Source organism: Onychomys torridus, chromosome 13 (genome assembly GCF_903995425.1).
Source record: "Onychomys torridus chromosome 13, mOncTor1.1, whole genome shotgun sequence".
NCBI lineage: Eukaryota > Metazoa > Chordata > Mammalia > Rodentia > Cricetidae > Onychomys > Onychomys torridus.
Window position 1 is genome coordinate 64685219 of NC_050455.1, and position 20491 is coordinate 64705709.

General features: G+C 39.1%; 1 protein-coding gene across 2 annotated transcripts in view; it reads left to right on the forward strand.

The window, feature by feature from the left end:
* Positions 1 to 20491, forward strand: part of Smad2 (SMAD family member 2) — a 78240-nt gene that overhangs the window by 54915 nt on the left and 2834 nt on the right. The window contains exons 3-10 of one of the 2 annotated variants that reach the window (XM_036204927.1): positions 4576 to 4665; positions 5655 to 5848; positions 6582 to 6716; positions 9814 to 9888; positions 16144 to 16197; positions 17507 to 17719; positions 19558 to 19695; positions 19895 to 20039. In XM_036204927.1, coding sequence (XP_036060820.1) covers positions 4576 to 4665; positions 5655 to 5848; positions 6582 to 6716; positions 9814 to 9888; positions 16144 to 16197; positions 17507 to 17719; positions 19558 to 19695; positions 19895 to 20039 — 1044 coding nt within the window. The remainder of the gene's footprint in view (positions 1 to 4575; positions 4666 to 5654; positions 5849 to 6581; positions 6717 to 9813; positions 9889 to 16143; positions 16198 to 17506; positions 17720 to 19557; positions 19696 to 19894; positions 20040 to 20491) is intronic. The other variant, XM_036204928.1, reaches the window with a different exon arrangement.

Below are 20491 nucleotides of genomic sequence, written 5' to 3' on the forward strand. Positions count from 1 at the left end.
CCTACCAAGGGCAGGAATTGGGTCCTCTCGCTAAACTGCCTGCACTTGTCTGTGTTCTGTCAACCGTTGTTTCTGATATTACTCTACCTTTTCCTTAATTAAACATTGTGCCTGTGTAGGTGGCTTTCTATCATAACTGTTCTTTATTTAAGTACATGATTTTGTATGGATACTTTGTTTTTGTGTGACAGTTCTCTACCTTTCTTTGGAGGAGGTGTTTTGAAGTCAAGTTACTGTTGCTGTAACTAGATGTAAATCTCATTGGGCTCTGTTTTCTATTACTCTTTGTGGCTTTTTGTGTTTTCCTCTGTCAGGCCTCTTTGGAGTTATTTTTCTTATCATTTCAGTTTTTCCTGTATTCCTTTAGGTATAAGTTGTCTTAATTTTTTCTGGTTGCTTTTTAGACTGTAATAATCCTCTTTAGTTTTATAATGCCGCTGCTTTCTACACTTCTGTCTGTCTACTGTTTACTGCTGTCTAGAACTTACATCTGTGTGTTCTGTCAGTTGCAAATTTTTCTTGATTCCCTCTATTTCTTAGAAATTATGAGAAAATAACACCATCTTTTACATTTACCTATTTATGTTTTCAGCTCCTTTAATTTTTTTTCATGATTTTGGGTTTTCTTTTGTTGTAATTTTTTTAAATCCTGTACTTTCCTTAAGTATTTATTCTCTGCAGAGTCTGTAGAAACAAGTTGATTTGTTTTTGCTGTTGTTGTTTCCTTAGCACAAATTTGTGTCTTGACTTCTTTTGCAAAGGCCACTTTGCTGCTTTATGGACTTGTGGGTTAGAAGTTCTTTTCTCTCACTTCTATAAAGATGTTCCATTGTCTTCCACCTTTGATTGTTTCTTCGGAGACATTGTGCTTCTGCCTCTGTATGTAATGGATTGTTCTGCACTGGCTGCTACCAGAATCAAGTAGACAGGATTTTAAAGGCAGCAAGAACTGGTGTGATTTTGTAGTTTCCACAGGGAGGGAAGATATGACTTCAGTTTTGACTTCTGGAGAGATGACTGAGCAGTAAAGGAAGAAGAGTAGGGCCCCAGGCAGAGCCTAAGATGTGGGCTATGAGAGAGAGAGGAGATGGGCCATTGGGTGTCAGCTCAGAGAGGCTCCTCCATGTGCTAACTTGACACCTGCTCAGATCAGGGACTGGCTTCTTCTGGAGTAGGTAGGGGTGGGAACCTTCGGAGGAATTGCCTGCCTGGGGGTCTTTGAGAGAAGCTCAAAGAGTTGGAAAAGATTTGTACCAGAAGGGTTCTAAGAGAAGACAGTGGCCTGCCATAACATGTTGGGTAGTTAGTTTAAATTCTTTGGTGTTCACTAGGCCTCTTGGGTGTTTAAGTTCAGTGTTTTTTTTATTAAATTGAAAATGTTTTAAGACTTGAAAATGTTTCAACCAATTTCCCTCTAGACATTAATTTATTTCAGTCTGTTGTATTCTCTTATGTAACTGCACACATTATTGAGACTTCATTTTGTTTTTGAAGTTTTTTTATTTTACTATTTTTGGTTAGGTAGTTTATACTAATGTATACATTCACTGATATATTCTTTGGCCATTGGGTTCTTTATTTCAGAGTTGGTAATTTTCATTTTTAGCATTTCTGTAGTTTACATTTGTTGAGATTCCTGCTCTGCTCATTAATTTCATGAGCATATTCATAATAATTACTTTAAAGCTCACATCCCCCTGTTCTGTTGCTGTTGGTGTGACTTTTAGTCATATACTAGTTATGTGAAGTAGCAGTGTAATGTTGCCCACCCTCTGAGGAGTTGGGGTTTCTGTCTTAGAAACGGCTATTTGGTAGCTGCAGAATCTAGACTTCCCTTCTCCTGGCGGCAATGGCTGGGTTCTCATTCTCTGAGCTTTTCCAAATGCTGGTTTCCTAAACCCCCAAGGTCTGTCCATATGTGTCAGTCAGGGATTCATGCATAGGTCATAATTTGAAGGTTCCTCCCCTGTGGCTCCTATATTTACAGTTGTGTGAGAGTTCCAGTTATCCTGAGTTACTGAGGCTGGGGACTGCCCTCAAGTACAAAGTCTTGGAAATGCAGCTCTCATTCAGTGCAGCATTCCTCACCTGCAAGTTGACACTTTTCAGTTTGCATGCTTCTGGTCTTTCTATTTTGTTGTAAAATGCTTTTATATTTCAAAGCTGTGATTGGAGGAAAATTGACCTGATTGAAGCTCCTGAACTTGCTGGGAGCAGAGTCTGCTCTGCTTTAGTATGTTCTTGTGTCCATGTGCTTTTGAGCTGAGGGGATTTGTGATAGAGGATCAGTCTCTCCTCAGCATTCTTGTAGCTCTTATTTATTGTGTGTTATGCTTGGAGAGTTTTATGTCTGAATCATAAAATCTATAGATTAGGGGTATGTTTCTCTTTATGTGCTTTTGTATTTTGTTATGTTAAAGTTGTTTCTTTAATAATTACACATGCTCTAGTTGCTTTGTACATGTTGTTACAAAGTAGATCCGTTTTAGAGTGTTCTGGCTGGGTGTGGTGATATGCAACCATAATCCCAGCCCTTGGAAGGCTGAAGCAGGCTTGTTTGTTTCAAGATAGCTGAGCTACATATAAACAGACAAGCAAACCTTTTACCAGCTAGAATTAATGTTGGAATAAGCTTTCCAGTCTGAGGGAATGGAGCAGATGGGGGGTGGCATGCTGGCAGTCAGGGCTGAGCTGGACTGAGGTCTGCATCTGTCTGCATCTGGTTCTTGTTCTACCCACTGCTCTTTCCCCTTCGGTTTATTTCGGGCCAGTAGAACATAGCTGAAGTGCTTTGTGCCCTAGATTCTGATTCTCATGTTCTCAGAGGAACCTGCGTGGAATGTTCTTCCTAATACCATGACAGAATAGCCTCCAATTATGCTGTTATTTTCCTTGTATTGCTTTCAAGAAAGAATCAACCCTCTACTGTTCATTTCAGTTCCAAGTCGCAAGAGGAAGGTCTAAATTACTCTCATTTCTTTTGTTTAGCAGTTTGTACTATTAAAAAGTGAGACTGTCTGAAACATAACAGGGCAGCTCAGGAAAATTTCTAAGTATGCTCTTTTTTTCTGGCCCCCCTCTCTCTCCTCCCCCCCCCACTCTTTCTCTCCCCCTTTCCCACCAACTGTTCAATTCCAGTTACTGTGTACTCTAAGTCAGGGGTGTCCTGCAGCCAACGAGCTGTTTTAAGGGGCCCTGGGTCAGTCTAGACCAGTGGTTCTCAACCTGTAGGTCATAACTCCTTGAGGGGGCGTCGAAAGACCCTTTCATAGGATTGGTCTCAGACCATCGGGAAACACATATTTACATTATGATCCATAATAGTAGCAAAGTTACCGTTGAGAAGTAACAACAAAATTATTTTATGATGGGGGTGGGGATGTCACTGCCACCCGAGGAACTGTACGGAGGGTTGCAGCATTAGGAGGGTTGAAAAACACTCCTCAGTGTCCCTAGCCTCAGGAGAGCCTGTGCTTGCCCATCGCCTGGTGCTGATCCACTTATCTCACTAATGATGGCAAATGTGAAACTTAACCAGTTGTTTATTTTTAAAGGTTGTTAGAAATGTTTTTTTCTCAAATTTTGTTGACTTTGGTAATATGTGTGAAGTGGAATTGAATCTCAAAAATTATGTTTGACTGATTTAAAAAGTACAGCTTCATTCGTAGGCAAGAGACAAGGCCATCAAAACTCCATTCTGAAAGTTCCCTTTAAATTCTTCCCTTTGCCCACAGGCCAGTAGTTACTTTGAGATGAAGTAGTAGTTCAAGGGAAGTAGGGTGGATTATCTTGACTGTTCTAAAAAGGTGTGAAAAGAAATTTAAAATGTGTTTATTTGAATGACTTTCGTTTATCTGCTGTGCCCTTTATAAACGATGGCAAGAAAGCAATCAGAGCCTTCAGTAAAACTGAACCTCTTTGAGTAGTACAGGTAGACAACCTGGAGTCTTCGCTGTGGGGAGATCTGCTTTGTTTATTTTACTTACTTATTTTTGAGACAGGGTCTCGTAGACCAGGCTGGCTTTGAATTTACTCAAAATTCTAGCCTAGGCAAGCATTGAACTCCTTTCCTCCTGCTGCTACCCTCCAAGTGCTGGGGTTATAGATGTGCTCTACCACACCCAAATGATGAATGTTTATTTTCAGTGGGACTTTTTCTGTGCTAAAAGTACCAATTGACAACTATTTTTAATTGAAGTGGGTTTGTTGTTGCTGTTGTTTTTTAAACCGAGTAATGAAATGAAGCTTTGTTAATGGGGTTGATGGCATAGAATGAACTCTTGGAGTAGAGGAAATTGGAAAGGACATTATAGGTATAATTTCATTAGGTTAGCGAGCATTGGTGTTCACATATAAAAACATAATCATAACTTATCTGGAGTCACATGTTCCATTTTATTGGCTTCCTTCATATAGAAAATATAGTGGCCAGCAGTGACTCATAGTGGGTGAACCCACGTATATTTTCTGGGTGAAGGAAGTATTCTGTACATTCTCCATGCTTTGCATCATGGTACTTTGAATAACCATGCTTCCATGTTCACATCAACTTTTTGTTTTTCACTTTATGCACAGCACTTGCTCTGAAATTTGGGGACTGAGTACACCAAACACGGTAGATCAGTGGGATACAACAGGCCTTTACAGCTTCTCTGAACAAACCAGGTGAATATTCTGCCCTCTGTGGAACCCCAGAGACTTGTGGGAGGGTGTGCTTTGGAAGACCTCGATGGGGTTGCTTAGTGTAACTTTTGCCTAGGATGTTAACTTACTGTAAATGAGGCATAGCATGTAAAATATCTGCTTGCCAGTATTAAAAATATTTTAAATGTTTCAGATGATGTTTTGGTCAATGCAATTTTAGTTTTGAATCTTTAAATGATGTGTCCCATAAAGAATAAGACCTTTTTATATCTATATACCCATTGTAGTCCAAGATTAGACAAAATTGTTATTGACCTAATTTTTAAGTAAATACATGACTAGTTTTTCCTAAATTTCTTGTTAATCTCATCTTTATACTGGTATTTGATGAACCGCTTATATCACAATTAACAGTAGGCTAACTTGTTTTTCTGTCATCTTTTTTTTAAAATCACTTCATTCTTTTTTAAGCACATTGGTATTTGTCCATTCCATCTCACATTCATCACCATCTGCATTTCGGTGTGAGCTTCATCAATAAGCCTCTGATATGAAAAATCACACTTAAGTAACAAGTTACATTAGTCCGAGTAAGTTCCTGTCACGTCATTGTTGATAGTTATCACCATTCTCATACTACCTCCTTTTTTTGACAACCAGTTACTTCAGAATGAATGCCTTTGAGAGTCTAGCTTATTATAAAAATAGACACTGATGAAGTCTTCAAGTATAACCACACTATAATGACACTTTGTAGATCCCTTGCCATGAGGCTAGCCTTCCATTGGCATGTGAGTTGTTATATGCACACCAATAGGAGACAGCAGCTCGTGCCACTGCTGGCTCGATTGGCCAAGCCAGAGGGCACTGTTCTTCCTGGATATCACTAAAGCTAACTTGATGGCCGAACTGTCCTGCATTGTGCTCTTAGCATATTAATTTATCCCCTGTGATGACACCTAGTCTCTCCTTTTCAAACTGCCCTCCTCTTTCCCCTTGCTTCTGAATAGGTCTCTTGATGGCCGTCTTCAGGTTTCACATCGGAAAGGGTTGCCACATGTCATATATTGTCGGTTATGGCGTTGGCCGGACCTTCACAGTCACCATGAGCTCAAGGCGATTGAAAACTGCGAATATGCTTTTAATCTGAAAAAAGACGAAGTGTGTGTAAATCCTTACCACTACCAGAGAGTTGAAACTCCAGGTAGGAAAACTGTGGGTGGGTTTGGGGTTTTGTTTTACTGTTTTTAAACTAAAAGCCTGACTGAAGGCTAGTATTCCTTGTGCCTCAGGCAAATTTTAATGTAAAATTGTAATAAACTACCTTAAGTTGAGTATATTATTTGGTAGGAGTTTTAAATGCTTTCTTATTTTTTAAACTTTTATGGAAAAACTATCTTGGAAAAGGGACATGTCCATTTCTTGGAAATGTACTCTGTTGGACATCCAGGTACGTATCCAGGAAATCCCCCAGACTTGCTCTCTGCTGAGAGTTGTCTGTCTTTAGTGCCTGCTGCCAACATTCCTCTGACTGCTGTCAGAAGCACCTGAATGACAATGTTTTAGAGAAGTAATAGAGTGAAGTTTATAGTAGGACTTTGGATTTAGTGAGCTAAAAAAAAAATCCTATATTTTTAGAAAAATGATTAAATCTGACTTTAGTGATGACTTTTCTCTCACCATTTCTAATGGGATTCTGTAAATTCTTATGGTAATATAGTATCGACAGGGTCACAGAAACCTTAATTTGGAAACTTGAATGGTGAATTCTATAAATCAATTCCATGATGAGATTTGTCAGGTCCTTAGTGTCATAATTGCGGATCGGTGTGCCAAGACTTGGAGAACTGAAGCTGCCGCCCTCTGCCTTGCAGACTGTGAGTAAAGAGCCTCCCTTTCCCACACTTGCTGCTAACTCAGCTCTCTTTAACTTGCAGTTTTACCTCCAGTATTAGTGCCTCGGCACACGGAGATCCTGACCGAACTGCCGCCTCTGGATGACTATACCCACTCCATTCCAGAAAACACTAACTTTCCAGCAGGAATTGAGCCACAGAGTAATTATATCCCAGGTATTTTTGCCTTGAAAACCTCTTTAAACTTAGGTAAATAGCAGTCTTGTAACAAATGCCAAGTGTTGCTAATGTGGTTTCAATTTTCAGAATGTTCTTGACTCTGGATGGAGAAGTCTGGTTTGTTGGGTGATGATTTTGTGCAGTGTCCATGTCCAACACATTAAACAGTTTATTTGATAGAAGGTTTACTTTTTGTTTTACTTTCTTTTGCAGTGACTTTAAATAACATACTATGAGAAGTAGGAAGAAGATCCTAGTAAGTGTGTCCTAGCTACCTAAGTAGAGAAAAGTGCAGAGCGCAAGCACAGTGTATCCCTGACCAACATAGAACCGCCCATCTAAACAGTCCTTAAGAAACACTTAGTACATGTAATACTTTCGCTGTATAGACAAACAACACATTGAAATAGAGAGAGCACTTGATTATGTTTCTCCTGGGCCTTAGTTAATTCTGCTAAAAAAATGAGTGAATTCAGCTACATGGTCCTCAAATTCTACTGTTAAAACTGTTTGTGGAGTGTGTGGGGAACGTGTGCACATGTGGGAGAGGAGGGACGGCTCTGGGTTCAGGTGTCCCTTTCCACCTGTGCATGAATGCCCGGGATTGATGAGGTTGGCAGGCTTGTGTGGCAGTCACTGTACTCTGAGCCGTTTCACTGGAGCTCACCTCTGCTCTGCTCTTGTTTTATGTGGCCCAGTAATATTGCTCAGTTCAGTGCCAGCTCCTATAGTTTGACTGTTTTCTAGCAAAAACAACTTACTCTTTGTTTTCAGAAACTAAGCAGGAATTACTTGTATTCTGAATTTTTAATGTCTCAGTGCCTCATCCATATCCTCATCTTTTTCTGATTTTTTTCCTATTCCAACTTTTATTTTATACAATAGAAACATGTGGGGAATCAAAGACTTATATTTGGTATATTACATTATGAAAATGATGTTTGTTCATTGAAAGTCATTTTTAAGTCATTCAGAAAAATGAGTTTCATTTGTTTTAATAGCTCATTTAAGTATTGATGTATTTCAAAAGACTGGATTGAAGGGCATCCCTGTCCTGTGCTGCCCTGCCTCTAGCCCTCAGGTGCTAGTATGTAGAAACTTTTTGTGACATTAGTAAGGAAGAGGAGAAAAGATTATAGGACAGTGGAGTAAGGTGAGGGAAGAGAGGAATCACAAAGTGAAACCTTTCCTTTTGGGAGTATCTCTATGAAGTGGCTAGGAGTGGAATGGGAGGGAAGGAGGGAGGGAGAGAGAAAGGGAGGGAGGGAGGGGGAGAGAGAGAGAGAGAGAGAGAGAGAGAGAGAGAGAGAGTGAGAGTGTGTGTGTGTGTGTGTGTGTGTGTGTGTGTGTGTGTGTGTGTGTGTGTGGAAGTGAGGCATTAAAGTCTTTGATGCTGCAGCTGTTGTTACTCCATAATGCTAACAATTAAAATGTGAGTGTGTCACAGTCTTCTGAGACACACACCAGAGATTACCTGCAATGTTATCTAGAATGCTTATTCGCCTAATGTTAAGGGATTTAGGCTTTTTTTGTCTTTATTCTTTTAACTATTTAGATGTTAGTGTTTTATAGAGTAGCAAATTAGAAGTAAAATACACCAGTTGTTTTTCTGGACACTGAGGCTCTCCAGCTCCCAGTGACAGCAAAACCCAAGAATTTACTTCTGTTCCATTTCAGAATAATTTCTTCCAAGTTTTTATTTTCATTATTTTAAATTATTCATAAATATGTGTGTATGTGCATGTGAGTGCAGGTGTTCACAGGAAAGGGTTGTCAGCTTCCCTGGAGTTGAGTCACCTGACATAGTGCTGGACCTGACTTCCGGTTCCTTACAAGAAAAATACCTGCTCTTAACTTCTGAGCCATCACTCCAGTCCCTCAAAAGAACCTTGCATTATTTTAATGTTAATAGCTTATCAGTTGATAAGATAAATAATAATGGAGGATGATAAAGAAATATAGAATGAGGTAAAGTGTCTTAATATTGAACTTTTCCATCTTAGACCTTTGAAACACTGATGTCCAGACTGGCAGAGCTCAGCTTTTTAAATTTTCTTAGTTTTAATCTTTAAAATTAATATGAATTATTTTTATTTTCATTCCTTATTGTTTGTATCTATGAAGATACTTTGTTTTCAAAATTTCAGTATAAACGTTTGATATACTGACTTCTCAATGAGAATTTGGGAGAGTACAGTTTGTTTTTAAGACAGACTTATCTTACTATGTTGACCAGGTTGGCCTTGAACTTATAGAGATCCTCCCACCTCTGCCTCCCAAGTGCTAGGATTAAAAGCATCCTTCCCCTTGAATAATGTCAATCTTTTTTTATGTTGTTGTCTACATTATTTTGAGTTACTGTTAAAAATTGAAAATGATACACTGTTGAAAAATTTTTGAACTTTTCCCCTTAAAATCACAAATGATAAAATTGTATACATGGTATACATGTTATTGTCTTCGAAATTGACTCAGTTATATAGGTGCCTCCTGAATGTAAACATTTTATTCAGAAAATGTGTTAGAATCTTGATATTTTTAGCAGGTGCTTTGTCTGGTTTTCTGCTTTAGTCATTTAGAATTGTTAAGCAGTTAGAAATACCAGCAGGGGTGGTGGGAGCTTTTTCAGGTAGTGTTCAGGATAGGTCAACACTGAGTCATATTACTGTACAGTTGAGTGTCATCTGAGATGCCAGCTGTAGGTATATCAGTCTTCTCACAAGTATCCATCCTTGTGTGGTGTCTACTAGTTAAAAAAACTAAGAGTACTAATAATGTCTTTGAATCCTACTGAGAGGCATCTTTGAAGTTAGGTTTTTGGCTGTTCCAGAATATGTGCACATGAACCAGATGGTAAATAATGTTTAAGAAAATATGCCAGGAAAATGGGTTTTGTTACAGAACTGCTTTAGGGATTTACCTTCAAGTCATGGATTAGACCCTCAATTGCAAACCCAGTTTCGCTTTTTATAATGATGTATATGTGTGCACATATATGCATACTTTCTTGGTTTTCTCATTGCTTGTATTTGGTAGCAGGGAGAAAAAGCTGAAATCAAATCAGCTATGTTTGATTTGTTCTAAACTTTTGTAGAAACACCACCACCTGGATATATCAGTGAAGATGGAGAAACAAGTGATCAACAGTTGAACCAAAGTATGGACACAGGTAAATATGAATGTCTCAGTATTCAGTCATTGAGTTGGCTTTCTGTGATCTCAGAGCATATCACTAGATTGAACTAAACCACAGATCAAGAATTTTTAGGAATAAAACTTGATTCTAGAACCTAATAAGATGGCTCAGTGGCTAAAGGTGTTTGCTACCCTGACAACCTGAGTTTAATCCTTAGAATCCACAGAGTAGGAGAGAATCAACTCCCATAGTTGTCTCTTGACCACCACACATGCACCATGGAACGCACATGACCACACAGTAGCACACTATTGATTCAGGAGTAGTATGTGCTGGCACTTAGAGAAGTTGAGAAATGTACCCAAAAAGCGAACCTCCCATCTTGACAGTATCTGAGCTGTCAGATGGGCATTGTTGACATAAAAATGAACATGCACCAGTCTGCACAGTAGATTGATGTTTCTCTTACCAGATTAAGTGAAAACTTGAAAGTACTCAATGCCTTTTTCCCCAAGTATTCTATACTTCTGTTAAAAGTTTTAATTACCTCATGAATAAATACCTTTCATAAAGACCACAGTCATCCTAGTAACCTGTATTTGAGAACAGAAGGGGGCCTGAGTTCTGAATTGATAGTAATCCATTTGCACAAAGTATCTTGTTCTGATCTAAATTTGACTAATATCTGATAATGAACTATTGTTTTAGCATATAGTAATGAGTATTACGTACCTCAAAACTTTAAGCTATTTGTCAAATAATAAACTCTATCCCAGGGGAACCAAGTAAGGTACCCTTGAAAATGCTTTGATGTCTTGGTCTAGTGTGGTTTATTCAGCCTGTCTGACCGTAAGGATTACTTAGTGTCTCAGTCACTGTTCTGTTGCTGTGAAGACACACCATGGCCACGGCAGCTCTCCTAAGAGAGTTTAATTAGGGGCTGGCTTGCAGGTCCAGAGGCTTAGTCCATAGGCATCATGGCAGGAAGCCTGGCTGCAATGCAGGCAGGTCCTGGAGCAGTAGCTGAGAGCTACATCCTGATTCATAGGCAGAGAGTGTCCAGCAAGACCACACCTCCTAATCCTTCTAATCCTTTTAAGTAGTGCCACTCTCTGGTGACTGAGCCGATGAGGGACAATTCTTACTCAAACCACCACAGTTAGGAATCCACATTGGCCTGAAATTTACTGCGTAGCCCAGGCTGGCCTCTGACTCAGATTGTCTTGCCATCGCCTCCGAGTGGTTGAATTACAGGCTTGAGCTACCTTCTCTAGCCTATCTAAATTATTTTTAAATGGATTAATTTTGGAGGAGAAAGGGGAGAGCTTTGAATCGATTCTGTTGTATGACCCCTTCCATCTGTTAGATGCCTCTGCTGTAGCCAGTATTTAGTCTGACTGTAGGAGTGGTAGATAGGAAGTAGATGATAATCTAATGATCATTGGATGTAGCACTTTACATATGTTAATGCACTTGATACTTGGATTTTCAAATATGTATTCTTCAGTGAACAGTATCTTTGCACTGTGGTAGGTAGCATATAAAGTTGTCGAACATCATACATTACAAGTGGAACAGTATTTCACACTTCCAGATATCTGTATTAAGAACATGACTGTAACAACTATTAGTGAGGTTGTGGAAAAACTGAAGTGTTCATATATTGTTGATAAGAATGTAAATTATTGTAACCATTTTAGGAAAGTTGGTTCTTCAAACATTAAATACGAGATTACTGTGTAGTCCCATTGTTTCACTCCTAGATCTATACCCATGAAAATCTAAACAGATCCACGTAAAACTTGCAAGAATGTCTGTGTTGTAAACAATATACATTTCATTTCACAAATGGAAACAACACAGATGTCTACCACATTTTAAATGGCTGAACGTGAGGTATGTCCATACAGTAGAAGTATGGCCCTGCTAAGCCATTCAATTTGTGGTACTGTGTTGTATGAGTTATAGTTGACTAATATAAAACTAATAAGGTTTTGAGGATGAATTACTAATATTAGTAACATAATATTAGTTTGTTAACTTTGTAGGTACTTAATATATTCTACTTTTTAATTTTTTTTTTTTTTTTTTTTGAGCTTTGAGACAGGACCTGAGTCTACAGGATGGTCTGAAACTCACCAGACTAGTCCCAAATTCACAGACACCATCCTGCCTCGGCCTCCAAAATTGCTAGGATTACAGACATGTACCACCATGCCAGGCCATGTTGCATTTTCAAAGCATACATAAAATTTTGAGATGAAAGGATGGAATTAAGTAACTAGAAAACAACCTATAATTTTTCTCTTACAAGTCAGTTCTATACTTGCCACATGGAGGTGAGAGGAGATGAACAACTGAGAGTTGTCCTCTGACCTTCCCACATGCACCACAGCATACATGTCACACACAATAATGTTTTGAAGTAAAATAACAGTAGTTGTGTATTATGATTGCAGAATGAATACATGAATAATTCTCTATTAAGGAGACTGTTAACTGAATATTTTATATATGTTCTTTATCTGATTGAAAAAGTTCTACTCATTAATGCATTGATTGTGGTGATAGAAAATTCTAGCATCTCCTGCATACAGGGCCGGCCAGCCTGTTACGTCTCTCTGTACTCTCAGTTCAACTCCTGTGTTCTGGGAGATGGAGTCTCCAGAGTGGTTTTTCTAATGACAGTGTTAATTGTGTGTGTCTGTCTGTCTCACTATAGCTGTAGCTAGGGGGGTTAGTTCTAGGTCCTCTATTTGCTTACTGTAGTCTGGGTATCTGTTGTGTCCTTTCATAATTGTGGCTCTGTAGTACAACCAACATACTCAACATGCAATACTGAGCGTGGTTCTTTGGTGCTTATTCGGATGAATTGTAACCTTAAATCCTCCACACAGAAGAGTGACCTTGGGTGCTTATAGCAACTTGATCCATAATTTAAAATTTTTTGAATAAATAATAAAAAAAAGAAAAAATTTTTTTTAATAAAACCAAGATGTTGATAAATTGTGGTATGTCTGGACAGTCTCATGTGACTCAGCATGAGGAAGAAATGACAGCATATGGTCAAACTTATGACACATATACTAAATGAAAAATGATGATCTGTACAGGCCATACATATACTATGCGGTTCCAACTGCCTGACATTCTGAAAAGGCAAACCTTCTGAGAACAGGAAAGAGTTTAAGGTTATAGAGAAAGAAGAATTGAGTAGGTAAAGCCATAGGCAGTGAGGCTGATCTCTGTGATAGTAAAAATGGAGGGATATGTATTATGCAGTTGTCAAAACCTACAGATAATAAGCACAAGAGTGGGCCTTGTAAACTGGCCTTTGATAACAGTACTTCTAAGTATGTTTACCGAGTGTAGCGTGTCTACCATTGGGGTATGAGATCATGGATAGAGTGGCAAGTATATATGAGACCTTTTTGCACTTGTACTCAATGTTGCTGTGGCCCTAAAAATACTCTCAAAAGGAAATTGAGGGTTTTTTTGTTTTGTTTTGTTTTAATTTTGTTTTGTTTTTGTAGTGAAGTTTTAGCATCACCTTTAAAGATACACTAACTGAGGAAAATGTTTACAAATGCATGGGATTTCTAGGAACTGGTTTAAATTTTAAAATGTAGAAGCCAAAAAAAGAATTAATAGAAAGAAAGTAGGTGAAAATAAGAATGTACTACTTAAAAAAATTTTAAAAACTGATAAAAGAATCGTTCTTTTAAGGCTGTTAATTTGACTGATACCACCACACAGTGATAGTGCAAAAAAATACAAGTTCATTAGTTCTTGGTAGGACTCAACATTTTGGTAGTGAACCTTGACATTTATAAAAACACAATGCTCCCTTTCTGAGAACTTATCCTACAAACATACATGAACGTGTAAGCAAAGGATACACCAGCATTCCTCTAGCTGCTTTAGCGCCAGATAGGCGCTTCTTGTCTTATAGCCAGACTCCAGCAGCATTTATAATATGAGTAATTCATTGATCATTTTCTAAAAAGAAAATCTTTAGTCACACCTTACAGAATGAAACAGCAAGCTTACTGGTTACTTCTGAAGAGTTGTATAGCTTTGTCAGTGTTAGAAGATAGGAATGATTGGGCAGCCCCTCAGTCTCCAGTTATTTATATCTGTTTCAGGAAATACCGTGGACTTCAGTTCATTGTTCTAAGCATATTTTGACCTTTCTCATTTGTACCTGTTGTGATTTGCCAGTGTTCTTTTCAAAATGAAGGAAGAACATGATTGTGTAATAAATTGTTTTCTAAAAAAATAGTGCTTGCCAGTTCTCGCTGTCTGGTCAGTGTCTGGTGACTGCAGCTTTACCTGTGTCCCATGCTATTGTATGTGTTGTTGTAGGGTGAATGCGGCAGAGTGCTGCTCTCTGCCCTCCCTTGGTCTCAGTCTGTACATTGGCAGCTGGGAGCTGCATGTGGAGCACAATCCTTTTGAAACTTTGCCTGGATATGTAGAAGATGCAGTTTATGGAGTTGGTGGTGTTTGTGCTTGTAGTAAGGGGATTTAACATTGACGACAAATGCAGTTTAAATTCTGCTTCTTTGGCTTTCCCCCCTCAATTGGTGCATTTGTGCCTTGTATTTTCTGGATTAGATTTAGAATATTTACACAGAACAGAAAAAAATTGAACATTTTTCTAAGAAAATAGATTTAGTACAGCCAATTTCAATAAATACTAAAGTTAACTTCACAGACTAGAGAAATCTCTCAGATTTGTTAGCTGAAATTTACAGAATCAACTGAATTCTTAAGGAGTGTGCTGTGACAATAACCACTGAGATTGTTGCAGAGCATAGAAAATGACGTTGCTGCCAGAGTCTGTCACAGACCTTTTAGCTGTCTCGTGTGTTCACTAATTCTTGTGAGTCTTTCACAAGGTTGGTGCAGGAGTTCGGAGTAAGTGATGGATCTTTTTAGCTCCAACCAAGCCAGGTGTCCTGCTTAGTGGAAACCCTAGACACGATACAGACAAGTGTAGCCATCTCAAAGCTGTTTATTAAACTGGGGCAGGAGCCCCAATAAATGTTGCATTCTTAGAATCAAGTCACCAAACAAATGACCGATGATGACAATGTTCTGCAACCCTGACTGGGATATTACGAACTCCTGCAGGTCGGTAAATGATCAGTGCAGGAGGAGAGTGAGCAAAAGTAGATGTCACAAAACTGAATTAAAATAGAAATAAACTTAAGAGATAGGTAAATGGAAATGTCCATTTAAGTCAGCCTCTTAGCCTGGCATGGTGGCACACATCTTGAATCCCAGCACTTAGGAGGCAGAGGCAGGTGGATCTCTGTGAGTTCAAAGTCACTGGTCTACAATAGTGAGTTCCAGGACAGTGAGAGCTACATAATGAGATCCTGTCTCCAAATGAAATAAAAGGACAAGGTCTCTTGTAGCCCACCTGTGCTGGTTTTCACCTTGTTCTGTAGATGAAGCTGGCCTTAAACTCCTGATCTTCTGCTTCCGCCTCCTGGGAGGTGGGATTACAGGCACGCACCACCATCATGCCTTAAATCTGTGCTTGTGCAGACCATGTTTTCATATGTTGTCAGTTATGCCTTGGTGGTATTAAATGGGAATGTTTGCTGGTACAACCTTTGTGGATGATAATTTAGCCAGGATCTGTCAAAATTGCAAAGGCACTAACCCTTTGACCTGGTACTTACTGGGACTAATCAAAGGTTCTTAAACAAGCATCTGTCATTAGGGTACCATGATGTAACGTTAGGCTGTCGACTGATAGAGGTAGATAGAGCAATATAGAAACATCAGCACAAATGGCTTCTAGTGAGATAGCTCATACAGATGTCTACAACTGTTAACTGTTTATCGTGAAAAGGGAGTGACACAAAGCAGAAGTATATTTGCTGATCTATTTTATAAAATATTTCTGGAGGATTGGGGATTTAGCTCAGTGGTAGAGCGCTTGAGGCTCTGGGTTCGATCCCTAGCTCAAAAGTATATTTCTGGAAAGATAAACAAAAAGCTGTCAGTAGTAGGTTTCTCTGGGTGGGTGACCTGGGTGGTGAGAATACAAGTCAGTTTATGCCGCTAGAAAGAAACAGAAGTTATTCAGTGCTTAACTTTTGTACCTAATGTGTTGCAGCCCCTTGAGTTAAACTAAAATAAGTCATGTATTTTTAATCCTTGGGGCATACTTATCTGTGAACTTATTATTGATGAAAAAGTCAGAACTATTATATTATTACTTGATCATAAGTTCTGGAGAAATGTCAGTGTCCTTTTCTTCCTCTGATTTAGGCTCCCCAGCTGAGCTGTCTCCTACCACTCTCTCGCCTGTCAATCACAGCTTGGGTGAGTTGCTGTTACTTCCTACTGTTTTCACTGGATTAAGGAAAGTCCTCTCTGGAAATTACTTTTTGTATATATCCAAAAAAAAAAAAAAATCAGGTGGTTTATATCAGTGATGTAGGAAGGATTAATATAATGTGTTGGTACTGCTTTCTGTTGGCAGGAGTTTATGAGACAGTCTGAGTGATTAAAACTATGTTCTTTATGAAGTTGTACAAGATTTTGATGGATGGTTATTTAGGATGTATCTTACAAATTGTCATTTTTTTTTTCCTCTTGTGATCTTCCCTATGATACATCTCAGTCAAAATTACAGAAGTTAATTGCATGTGATACTCATTTTCTGTTAGTGAATTGTCCAGTGGTACCATTTGCTGGGGGTGGGGGGTTGGCTCTTTTCAGGGGGGCACCCAAAAATTACCCACAGAGGCTTATAATCAATTATGAATGCCTGGCCTTAGCTTGGCTTAGTTTCTGGCCGGCTTTCCTTAACTTATCCCAGCTTCCTTTGGCCTCTGGGCTTTTCTGGTTCTCTGACTTGTGTCAATCTTACTCTTACCCTGTGGCTTGCTGTGTAGCTGGGTGGCTGGTCCCTGGAGCCCTCCTCATTTTCTTGATGCTAGCTCTCCAGTCCCTCTTCCCAGATTTCTCCTTGTATTTATACTCTGCCTGCCAGCCCTGCCTGTCCTTTCTCCTGTCTTGCTATTGGCTGTTCAGGTCTTTATTAGACCATCAGGTGTTTTAGACAGGCACGTCACACAGCTTCAGAGTTAAACAAATACAACATAAGCAGAAGTAACACACCTTAAATACTATTCTCTACAGCCGTACCTGTTTTCACCTGCACACTTGTCCTTCACTCTCGTCCTAGCGTGTAGGGGCAGACAGTGCCAGGGACTGTTGGGATTCTCCCACTGTAAGCGCTCTTCTGTGTGGCTTTCGACTTCACTCAGCTTTGTATTTTGTCCTGTCCACAATCACCTTCTTGATGCATTGTAGAAATCATCCAAGTACGGCAGGCGGACCTATGGTCTGTTTTCTGTGGTTTTGTTTTGTGTTTAAACAAGAGCTAGATGAATGCTAATAAAACAAATAATCCAACATAAATTAACTTTATGAGGTGGGGAAATTTTCAAAAATTGTGTATCTGGTGTCATCTGTGGAAACAGTTTATGAGACACTGGAAATCTGGTCTACTCTGATTAAACCAATGTAGATGCTCACAGTGACTTCTGAGTCGCTGCTGTCTGTCTGCTGGCATGGAGGGTGCTCATGTTGAGTTGTTCATGCAACATTTCTTCCTTTACTTCAGATTTACAGCCAGTTACTTACTCGGAACCTGCATTTTGGTGTTCAATAGCATATTATGAACTAAACCAGAGGGTTGGAGAGACCTTCCACGCATCCCAGCCCTCGCTTACTGTAGATGGCTTTACAGATCCATCAAACTCAGAGAGGTTCTGCTTAGGGCTGCTCTCCAACGTTAACCGGAATGCTACTGTAGAAATGACAAGAAGGCATATAGGTATGTTTGGTCTTCTGTGTGTGGGGGCGGGGACTCACTTTACTCATAATGTGGACAATATGTGGTATTACATCAAAAGCTTGTATGAAAAAGCCCAACTTTGTCTCCATCTGTGAATCCCTTTAATAAGGTTTTGGTGATTCTTAATCTGCAAACTTTGGTCTTTGAATTTTTTACTTTTAATTTGGCACTCTTGATAATGAAAAGTGTTAAAATGACTAACTTACTGAGTCTCTTTTTGTCCAAAGAGACAGACAGACAGACAGACAGACAATGTTCAGTCTCAGTCGGGGGCTTCAGAATAGAAGGAGGATTTCCGACAGCTCCAGTAGCATCTTGGCACTGTGTGAGGTCAGCGCTGCTCTCCCAGTCACACTGAGATGCTACCTGCTGCTTCTCCACAGCAGAGGGGCATCCGGATGGAGGATTCGTGGCCTAGGATTGGGAAGAGATGAAGTGTGGGCCTGAGAACCCAGACAGTAAAGAAACTTGTCAGACTGAAATATTACCACTTGATCCGGATTTAAGTTTGAAAATGGTTATTTCTCGTGGATCTTGTTTGCATTAATAGATTTAAGTTTAAAAGATGAATACATTTTCTCTCAGTTTTGAATCTAATGGAGTAAGTTTCCATGATTATAATCCACATATACCCAAATTTTTTGGGAACCTTAGTGTCTTGTTTTTAACCAGTGAGGCAAAAAGTGTAGAGCTACAGATTTTGAGCGTTGTCTGATCACTTCTTTACCTTCAGCTTTCTTTTGTCTGTTTTGGGTTAACTAACCATTTCCTCCTGTGAAAAACGATGTTGGTTACCAAAGGTTGATGTTGATTCTGTGAAATGATAACGGCCAGGGAATGTGTTGTTGGCTTCATGTGTATTTCTCAAATCCTGTTACATTAGGTCATCTTGCATCCAGGTACCACTGCAGATAAAGGCTGGGAGCAGTCCCCTGACTTTACCTACATAGTTTTAATTTTCTGTTTTGTGTTTTAATTAGACCTTTGTATTTTAAAGAAAACTAGTGGTTTCCCCTGCCCTTACTCATGTATCCTGACAAAATTTTAGTTCACTGTAATTTTAGATTATCTGTTACATTTTTTAAACTTTTGGTTGTTAGTTTATCATGGGATTAGTCTGAAAAGTCTAACTTGGTACTTCATATTCCTCGTACTTCATATTCCTCCCGCCCACCCCTGTGTTGGGAATTTAATCTAGGACCATGTTACCCTGGCATACTGCCCTCTGGGTGTATCGTCCAGCTGGATCCTTATCCGTTCTTGATTGCTAAATGCTCGGTTGACGTCTCCCAATTCCCAGTCTTACACAGTAGGAGGGCGGCAGCTGTGTTCACCCTCTCCCCAGCTTGCAGGTTGCACCACTGGTTATTCCCTCTGCTGCCACCCCACTGCTGTCTGCGACTGCACTACAAAGTAGACGTTTGTGGAGCAAGGTGGACAGGATGTTGTTGAGTCTTTCCTTAACCTCATGGGCTCTTTAAGGAAAAATTTCCCAGACATTAGTTAATTTCTTCAAAATTAACTCAATTTTAAAACGAATTTTAAAGCAGCAGGTAATTTGTACAAAACTGTCTCACTATTGTGTACTTTTTCTATACTGTTGAAATGTTTTTCATGAGTGTTACTTTGAAAAAAATCAAAATTATTGTTATAAGTTCTTGGGGAAAATGCTGTGGTGTATTTCAGAATTACAATTTAGAAAAGCATGGCTGTAAGAAAAGGTTATGGGAATACTTTAGAATTCCTTCTAGATGATTCTCTCAGAAACACTGAAAAGAGTAGGTGTTCTGGAACTAACCATGTGTATTTTATTTTAGGAAGGGGAGTGCGCTTGTATTACATAGGTGGGGAAGTTTTTGCTGAGTGCCTAAGTGATAGTGCAATCTTTGTGCAGAGCCCCAACTGTAACCAGAGATACGGCTGGCACCCTGCAACAGTATGTAAAATTCCACCAGGTATGGATGCACCCATGTAAATAAACCTGTCATACCAGCTTGCTTCATTAACCTTTCTAGTTGCTAATGATTTTAGGAGTTAGGAACTCCTAATTAAATTAAATTAGGATTTGCATGCTCATTCTAAAACATAGATTCTCTTTAAAATTATTTTGTAATAATCACAGTGTTTTTATATTTTACTATTTCTCAATTCTAGGCTGTAACCTGAAGATCTTCAACAACCAAGAATTTGCTGCTCTTCTGGCTCAGTCTGTTAATCAGGGTTTTGAAGCCGTTTATCAGCTAACTCGAATGTGCACCATAAGAATGAGTTTTGTGAAGGGGTGGGGAGCAGAATACCGGTATGAATTCCATGCTCAATTTCTAGTTTCTTTACAGTGATTATTTATATTCCCTTTTACATCTTCTGTAGTTCATTTCTATCTGTTTTCAACAGATCTTTATGTAAAATATAGAAGAAAGAGGGTTAAGGAGTTGGTAGAATACTTGAGTATTGTGCATGAGGTGCTGGATTCAATCTTTAGAAACACATAAACCAGGTACTGTGACATGTCTGGGAGTTCAAGGCCATGCTAGGCTATCTGAGACCCTTAGATAAGAAAGTTGGAGGCCTGAAGATAAGAAATTGGAAAATGCTGCGCTGGTATTATAGAAGATATGATTCAATTGTGTGCAAACATGCATTTTAACATAATGTATAATGTTAATTAAGTAACCATAAAAGGGTATATTTGAAAGGTTAGTGTCCGTTTATAAAATCAGAGGTGTCTTTCCTTTGTACTCAAAGCTTTCT